This window comes from Phragmites australis, chromosome 17, assembly GCF_958298935.1.
Source record: "Phragmites australis chromosome 17, lpPhrAust1.1, whole genome shotgun sequence".
Lineage (NCBI taxonomy): Eukaryota > Viridiplantae > Streptophyta > Magnoliopsida > Poales > Poaceae > Phragmites > Phragmites australis.
The window spans coordinates 17,692,775-17,702,237 of record NC_084937.1 but is presented as its reverse complement, the minus strand read 5'-3'; the positions used below and the strand labels follow the sequence as shown (position 1 = coordinate 17,702,237).

Genomic DNA, 9,463 nt, shown 5'->3' with positions numbered 1-9,463 from the left:
ATCACGTGTTGGTGCCATGGAGAACTTTGCTTGCTCTACCACAAACTTTCTGATCCTTGTAATAAAAAGGAGATGGAGGAGTTCTCTTGGGTGTGTGTGTGGGGGGGGGGGGGGGTGAATGTCAAATGGAAAGACAAATTACCTTGAGAAGCACTCGTGCAGGAAATGGATAAAATCATGAGTAAGTTTCAAAAAGTTTCACAGTACACACTATGGTTTAATATCGGAAAACTATAGTTACTTTAAGCTCATTAGACACTATCTTTGTTTTCCCATTAGATAAATTCACAATATACTACCGAATAATTAGCTAATTCTTAATATGGTAGCCATTGTGAGGAAGACATGTAATATATGGACACATATGTTATCAGTATAATAATAATATATAAAAATATGATAAGTTATTCAATGGTAAATAGTGAAATTCCCGAATCACAGAGCTGTTCTTTTAGCTAATGCCGTTAGTTGGGACGTCAACTGACATCCCAGACCCACACGTAAGGCACTAGTGGAGCTCAGGTCAGATCCAATCTATCCCGTCGTTTCGCTGGCGTTGCATCCTATATAGTCATTTGGTGATTAGATAGATAAAATCATTTCGCTGAAGAGATTGATGGATCAGACGTGCATGCATTTGTTTCCCAACCAGTTGACGGTGAGTCCATCGGCATCCGATTTAGGTGATAATTTGGCCTTTACGTGAAAGGAGAGACTTGCCGTGAGCTCCCGGAAGCAAGAAGGATCCGCTGCATCTACTCCGTCGCCACAACTGCAGCTGCAGATCGAAGATATCATACAAACAGTCGATCGGTCCGCAATCTCTGACGATGACCAAATTAAAGCCAATCCGAATTCTGATGGCCCCCTTCGGACCTTCGACATCATGATTGCAAGCATGCTGAGCGTCTCCATCTCCGATATGGACGGGCCTACTGTAATTCATAGGTATTTAATTGAATACCTATTGTTTTTTAAAACAATCGAGTATATGTAAGCTATATACATGTGAATAAATTGAGATGGGGGCAAATTTAGTTTCGAACTATATTTGTGTTTGTTTTTATGACACAATTGTTGCTAATTATATTTGGATACACATGACTTAAGTAATGCTTTGCAAAAGAGAGATCCAGATATTTTTAATGCAATTGATTTCATTTATATGACAAAAACTCAATTGTAGTTGTTGCTAGAGGATGATGGTTGGGAATTTTTTTTTTTTAAAGTCACTTCTTTTTGTGTAAAGTATGACATCAAAGTTGCTAGCATGGATGGTTTCTATAGGCCTGTTGGAAGAGGAAAAGAGGTTCTTTCTAAAAGTCAAGAATCTCTACTGTTTTTAAGTTCATAGCTTTTTAAGTGTTATTGATAGACAACTTCAAGAGCTCAACGTCAGGTTTGATGAGGTAAATATGAATTTGCTTTTTTGTATAACATCATTCAATCTGGCTAATTCATTTACTACTTATGATAAGTACAATTTGATTAAGCTTGCTCAGTTCTATCCTAAATATTTCTTAAGCAGAGTTGATGTATCTTCCCTTTTAACTTACACATTTCATTACTGATATACGTAGAGATAAAAGATTTAGAAAAGTGAAAAATCTTGCCGAGCTTTCCATTATACATGTTAAAACAAAGAAGAACACACATTATGGAATCGTATACAAGCTTCTTAAATTGATGTTGATTCTTCGAGTAGCAACAACTAGTGTTGAGAGAGTATTGTCTTCAAAAATTATGTGAAAATAAGCTAAGACTTTTTTGTGCAAGATAAGAATAATGATATCATCGAGCGCTTTCAAGCCATAAAGAAATGTCCAGTTAAATTGTAGTTTTTTTAATTATTTTGTAATGTCTCTAAATTAGCTAAGATGTCGCTACTGTGAATAATTTGTGTACTTTAGTTATGCTATTATAAACTTGTGGCCTTTTCTATTATTTTTTTAAAAAATTTGAACACCCATCCTGCCAATCCTGGTCCGCCACTAATCTCCGATGTGGGACCCAACTCCTCGCACAAGCGGCACGTCGCGCCATCACGCGTTCACAGATTCCCCTTCGCTAGCTAGCTAGCAACTCCGATGGCGTCTCCAATCCGATGCTGCGACATGTACCTGCCTGCTAGTGGAGGCGCCTCCCTTTCATGGCTTGACTCCAAAGCAGCACAAAGGCGCGTGCAACAACACTATCCTCAAATGATAAAAATCATGCACGCACATCGATCTCTATCGGGCATGGGTTATCCAAGATTCCATCACCTTGTTGGCTGCTTTTGTCACGTTTCGATGTCGGACTGGCCAATGGTGGCGCAAAGCTGGTTGGATCACCTCAACATCTGCCCTAACTTTGGATCAAATCAGTAACAGTGACAGTCTCTATATCATCCTATTTTGACACCCACTAAGAAGACGAAAAAGACGTCGCATTCGAACATACACGTCTCTAAGAATTTTCTCCTCAGGTGCCATTGATATTTTCCATTGATATTTTGTAGTACGTAGGTCAGCTCTGCTATTTTGCATTGTCAGATGTTAGGCTCTGATTACCAGTACTTTGCAGAAAGATCTTTCTCTACGAGTATATTAGTTGAGACGAACTAAAACCTATCCTTCCCTTTTCGCTTCTTCCTTTTGGCTCGATCTCTTCAGGTAATGTGCACGCCTTTGTTGGCAAATTATCAAAGGTTAATGATTGGTGCGTGGTTTTGTAGCTTGGTCTCGTTAGGAAGAAACGACAGATTAAATCATGGTAATGGGCACCATTGGCTTGTAAGAGGGTAGATCAATCATTGCCAGTCTGCCCGTACACAAATCAGACATGTTTTGCCATCCAAGAACTGTTCAGGTACGAGGATCTGACCGCTATACATAATTTGATGCGGGTCTGAGAATTATTTGCAGGTGGGCCAAGACCTTGCTTTTTTCCCTTGTGATTCGAGTAGGTGGATCGATGTCTCCAAGACCAATTATCGATCCCATCCAAATGATTCAGCTGCAGCTGTGAACAAATTAAATCAGCTAAACTGGACCACCGAATGGTTTGAGTGAAACACACACAACCTAACTTGTTGTTTGCGAGTAATTATCTGTCAGTTCGGATTTGTGGCCCTTAATTCGGATCCGGGTGAGCGAGTGACCTCAAATTCTGCAGAGTTAAGCTTGCGTCAGAATTCGAAATCGTCCTAGGCACGTGGTTACCTGCAGTTCCGTTCAGAGAACTTCAGCATGCGTGACCATGTAAAACATTGCGAATGGCCAGTCGATCGAGCAGCGATAATGGCTGATGTTTGGACTTACCGAAGCAAACAGATTAGTGGTCAGCGAACTGAACAGTCTCTATGACGCCCGTACATGATGAAGCTTCATCCGCACTGACAGGTGTGACGATGGCGCTTCAGCGACCGTGACAAATCACAGGAAGAAGACAAAACGAGTACACGTTGGATCCATCAGAAAGGCAAGCCATGGTGCTCCGGCCCATGTGACCCCAGGTAGGTACTAGTACTACTTGTCCCAAGTAGTAACAAGCAGCTTTAGCGATAAATTATGCTGTTCGGTAGATTCTTGCTAAGATGATCATCATGCATGTACCAATCAACCATGTACACACCGCATTCACCAATAATTTTCCTTCCAGAGATCGATCGATGCTGCATAACCATCGGCACACCACGAATGGATCCGCACGTAGTTCGCATGAACAGGGTAAGCTCATGACACATGCATGAACAAGCTGTAGCTTTTGCTATTTAATTACTTGCGTTGCTCTTCATTAGTTCATTCATTTCCTCTTGTGTATAGCGTACGTTAAGTGGATAATCACTACTACGTAAACTATTTTTAAAACCAGTTTATAATCTGTTTCTATAGACGTTTAGTGCACCCGTCTGTAATCGAAGACCTATAGAAATGAACGATTTCTATAGATACAAAATAGACCGTATGTGAAAATTTATTTTCGCAGACGGTTCACGTAATGAACCTCATGTGAAAATCGGTTTCACATGCGGTTTGTTAAGTGAACCGCTTGTGATAATTGGTCTTCGAATCGAGATTTTTTCCAAAAAAAAGCGAATTTTTTTTACCCGAGAAACCCCGCGGCCGCGCCGTTCAAGAGCCACATTATATTTTCATACTATCTTCAGTCTTTACGTTCCATGTGAATCAAACCCACAACATCCCTCCCTTCTACCTCATGCACGAATCTCCTTACCACCTCACATATCAGGTAGCTGTGATTGAAACGGGATATTTTATCCTTTTAACATTTTATGCCGAAGGTTTTCACAGGCGTCTTAGGTAGTGTTTGGTTGGAGAGCGAGGTGGGATGGGATGATTCCATTCATGTATTTAGGGATGGGATGGTATGGTCCGGAATCAGATGTTTGTTTGGTGAGTGGGATGGAACGACTCCATTTTAGATTTCGGGCCCACCGTCAGTGACCCGTCCCAAGTGAGATGGCTGTGTTCAGCCTTTTTTTTTGGAACGGATCTGTCCCGAATCTTTAAAGAATATTCTCTGATTCAGAGCCATCCCATCCCACTTAACTCCAACCAAACAGCTCAAAAACAGGATGGATCCGCTCCGTCCCACCCCGTCGTACGAACCAAACACTACCTTAAGAAACCGTCTATGAAAACTGATTTTCACATGTGGTTCATTAAGTGAATCGTCTATGATAATCGGTTCGCCTGTGAACTGCCTTCGGTAAAACGGGTATAACTTCTGCATACGGACTTTGATTTGGACGTTTTTTGACTCTACAGATATCTACAGAAAAAGTTACATCTGTTTCTTCCTAACTTTATCATATTTGACGAATTTTTCGAGGCTAAAAATGGCTTGGAAGAATGAGTTCTTGCCCTTGAAAGTTTTTTAATTGTTTTCGGAACACACGTATGTGTCAATAGCCACCACCCCTTATATCAAACTTGAGTAGAAATTTGGACTGGTTCATATTCTCGTACTGCTGAGGTGAGAAAAAAAAAAGAGAAACATAAAATAAAAATAAAAAAATATTTGTGCCCATGCTGACGCTTGATGACACTTTCGGGTATTGATATTATCACTAGTACTTCTCTAAGTCAAGTCTTGTTGTTGATAGTGGGGGTCTTCGCTCTTCTTCCTGTTGATCTTATTGAAGATGTTGAAGCTGATAGTATTCTTTTTCTTCTCTGAGTTTACTTGTATTAATAGAACTTGTGATAACAATAGCATATGTGTGATTGGAACTTATGTGTGAAAATTTAACTAATTATTTTGGATATTTAATGACTTTAAATGAAATAAATTCAACTACAAAGTTGTAAATCTCATCGAGGGCTACAATTTTTATATAAAGTTTGTCTCTATCTATGTTTGTATAAAAAAGTTATAATTTTTTAAAATAAACTATCATTCATTTTCAATGAACCACCTCTGAAAATAGTCTACTATTTTTATAGGTAGTTTCTATAAGGAATCGCCTGTGGTAATCAACCTATTTCCAGAGACGGTTTACATAACACTATAGCAGAAAGGCACATCAGTGCCGGTTCAAAAACCCCATCAGTGCTGATTTCTGGAACCAGCACTAAAAATTCTTTTCACTGCCGGTTTGTAGCTCCAACCGACAGTGAAATGGTTCTGGGAGCCAAAAAATAAACAAGCCAACTCGAGAACTCTCCTGTCAGCCGTGGTGCTCCCGCCGCATGCTCAAATTGAACACATCTCACAATCAAATTCAATACAATAACGCCGGAATCGACTTATCTCATCCACACAACACATCTCACAATCAAATTCAATACAACAACGTAAAGAACCACAGAGTGCCAGAACTTGAAGGCGATCCTGGGCGGCCTGCTGTATACGTCGAGCACCTCGATGGTGAACCCACACGGGAATGCCGTTAGGAACGTCGCCATGTCGGACTCAAGTGTCTCCTTATCAGGGTCGTAGATGTGGTGCTCCAGCAGTAGCGTGGTCCGTAGGAACGTGTTGTAGCCGCCGATGGCCATCACCGCCGTCCGAGTCAGAGCTTTCATCCCTACATGCCCGTTGCACAGCGCTTTTCAATGGCCGCCATTGATGGCTGAGAAGCTTGTGGCGATCAGGTGGGATGGGATGCCAGATGTGGTCTCACCGTTGGTGCTCGCGCAATACTTCTGGGAGTTGACAGTCTTCTAGTCCTCGGCGCGCACCTTGTGGACAAGCTCCATTTCCCAGGCGCCATGGACGAGCTTACCGTGGTGGACGAGGGAGCACAAAGATGAGTGGATGAGAGATAGTGGACGAGAGACAATGCTAGAAAATATCAACGGCAAGCGGATGAGCCGACGGACGCGAGCCAAAAGTGAATTGAAACAAAAATTCAGGTCCGTTCGTATCAGTACCTGTTCTTAGGGATTCCACCATAGTTCACGCGTGGGAGTTTAAGAATCGGTATTGATGCATCTTTAGTCGCGGTTGTGACTGAACCGGTACTAATGGGGCACTACTTTTGACCAGTTCTGTAAGGAACCGCCTGTGAAAATAACCATTTCCTCATACAGTTACTTGTGTGAACCGCCTGTGAAAATAGTACGATTTCCACAGGTGGTTCGTTATGGAAATGACCTTTACACAGGTGACTTCTTCTGTCAACCGTCTCTAAAATCGCTCAAGTGATTTTTCATATGACCTGCTTGTAAAAAGGTAACCTGGATGTCTCGAAAAATCTTTTTTATAATAGTGAATTTACATGCCTGGTATACACCCCCTAGCAAGGGTCAAAAAAAAAGAAGGGAGAGGAAAATAGAAAGCATGCTGCTCATACGATGATACAACAATGCTCAATGAACAGGCTAGCTCCTCCTCCTCGATCTGCCATTCACCTAGCACGGTTGATCGCATGCATGCATCCACCGGCCGTCTCATTGCAGCCTGAGTCTGGCCCTGTAGAAGCGCTTCCACTCCACCAGCCGCAGCAAGAACTCCATCACCTCGGCGGGCTCTCGGAGCGAGTAGGAGGCGCTTGTCTCCTTGGGGTGCTTGGACACCAGGATCCCCACGCCCTGACCCCTCCGCTGCAAAGCCTGCCCAACACAAGGAAAAAAGCGAGAGGTTAGGTTCGTTTCCATGGCGGACATGTGCTATGCCGTCGTGTATGGTTACCTTGAAAGCATCCTCATCGGTGCGGTCATCGCCGATGTACACGGGCAGCACATTGTTGCAGTCAGCGAAACCTACGGCAGGCAGCACACCAGTGAGTTTTCTTCAAGCAATGCAAAGCCTGCGTGGCGGTGTCACAAGTGTGTGCGTGTGTAACAACAGATCGTGACGAAGCAGTGCTTGGAGGTTGTCTAGCTAGCTCACCGAGCGACTCGAGCAGGAACTCGAGGGCCTTGCCCTTGTCCCACTTGATGGTGGGCCGCACCTCGAACACCATCCTCCCCATCGTCAGCCGCAGCTTCGGATACTCCCTCAGCACGCCCTTCACCGTCTCTGCGACCTGGCCCCACCTCTGCATGACCGAACACAACGGATCAGGTAAATTATTAATCGGCGTAATTAATGGGCATCTATCGTTAGTCAAATGATTAAAGCTAATCCCAGAACAGCCTTGGTCAGTCGATCGGCTAGTAGCGTTCGCCACTAACGACGCAACGAAAAATTTTAGCTTGGATTTGGAGTTGCCATCTCCCAATAATGCAGCGAGGGACGAAAAGCTATGAATGGGAAGAGAAAGCAGCGGCCATTTGCGAACCTTTTCGTCGACGCATCTGAAGTGGACGGACGCGCAGAACTTGTTGTTCTCCACCTTTGCCCCGGGTATGCACCGTGTCTGCTCCACCAAACGCGCGTGCACCTGCAGTTCATTCCACTCATCTACCATGGTCCATGGAAGGAAAAAAAGAGGAGGAGGAAGAGACCTTGCACGGTTTGGAAGAGATGGCCGTACCTGCTCAATCATGGGCAGGAAGTCGCTTGCTGGTTGGAAGAGAACTCCTTTAGCCTGTAGGCCACGCACACACGAGGAGGGAAAGTGGCTTTAGTTTTCGTGATGGGCTGAGGCAAGGAGACGTTGGGACGGATGGATTATGTAGTATGTGATGGGAACTCACCTTGGCCTTTGCGTGCCGGGAGGAGGCTTTGGCCGGGCCCTTGATGTCCATGCCGTGGCTGCCGGCGTAGTACAGCTCCGCCAGCTTCACGAACTCAAACACCTGCATGCGGGAAAGGCCCGTGAATTTTGGTTACTTTCCGTTCATGATTATGCATGCGTGATGGCAATGGGGGTTGTCGATGCCGGAGACGTACCTTGTCGCGGCACCGGCCGCTCACGATCGCCGTCGGGAAGTGCTTGGCAACGCTACGCACGGCCATCCGCATCTGGTCGTCAACACGTATGTGTGAGCAACAGGGGAGATAGCCATGGGTCGGATAGGTCCAAGTCAATGGCGAGTGAGCTTACCGTCTCGCTCATGAAGGCGGCATCGGGGTCGTCGACGATGGGCGACAGGGTGCCGTCGTAGTCCAGGAACATGACGATCCGCTTGCCCTTGGACGCCGCCACGATCTGCTCGAACTTGCCCAGCGCCGACGGGTGCCGCACCTGCATGCCGCAAACGGGTTCATCGTCAGGTGTGTCAGCAAGCGCGCCAAAAAAAGTGGACGAACGGAACGTGGAGACTATTCGGTCAGGGTGGGTTCATGGCGATCGAGCCGCACGGACGCACCATCCAGGCGGCGCGCTCGTCGTCGACGCCGGCGGCTAGCGCGGCAGCGGCCTTGGCGTGCGTGGGCGATGACGCCCGCATGGACTCGACGCCCCAGGCGCCGCTGAGCAGCCCCGCCGTCGCACCGAGGTCCACCTGCAGGCACTTGCGGCGCACGGCAGCGATCCCGGCGCGCGGCAGCGGGTACGGGAACAGCGTCCCCGGGCAGGGGCACGCCGCCGCCGCCGCCACTCCCACCTCCGTCACCGCCACACTCGACTTCGCCATCACTCGCGTCCGATCAATCTACCGATGTAACAAGAACCCGAGTCAAGCTGAGAGAGAGTCGAGAGATGATTGGTGAGGCGGCTGTTACGGGAGTCGCTTATTTATAGCTGCGGCTGCGGGGGAGGGAGGCGACGGGGTGACGCGGATCCGGCGTAGGCCACGGAGGCCGGGGCCCACCGGCGCCAGGTGGCCTGCGCGTGCACGTGCCAGGCCCGTCGCGGTGCTTATGTGTGGGGCTTCAGTGCGTGACACCTTAGCGTCGCCTTCGACGGAGAGGCCTTTTCCTCCTGATGAGGCTGGCTGTTACTCGTGCAGATCCAGCTCGCCGTTCTAGCCTCGTCCTGGCGATGCTGCAAGCCTGGAACTCGTGCGCCATTGCTTCTTCGATAGCTCCAAATTTGAGGTTCCTGACCTGAAACAAGTAATCACAAAACAGCTAGCACCTTTGATGAACTTCTTTCCCAAGCTAGAATTCTAAGATTCAGAAAGAG

The 9,463-nt window shown here is 46.1% G+C and overlaps 1 protein-coding gene across 1 annotated transcript; it reads right to left on the bottom strand.

Annotated features, from left to right (window-relative positions):
• Positions 1 to 6,693: 6,693 nt before the first annotated feature.
• On the bottom strand, positions 6,694 to 9,054 carry LOC133897514 (probable trehalose-phosphate phosphatase 7). The gene is made up of 9 exons (XM_062338274.1): positions 8,706 to 9,054; positions 8,441 to 8,581; positions 8,287 to 8,358; positions 8,091 to 8,192; positions 7,928 to 7,981; positions 7,733 to 7,834; positions 7,342 to 7,489; positions 7,141 to 7,211; positions 6,694 to 7,061 (listed from the first exon to the last, which is right to left on the bottom strand). The coding sequence occupies exons 1-9, from the start codon at positions 8,970 to 8,972 to the stop codon at positions 6,900 to 6,902; spliced, it is 1,119 nt and encodes a 372-aa protein (XP_062194258.1). The 5' UTR covers positions 8,973 to 9,054; the 3' UTR covers positions 6,694 to 6,899.
• Positions 9,055 to 9,463: the final 409 nt, after the last annotated feature.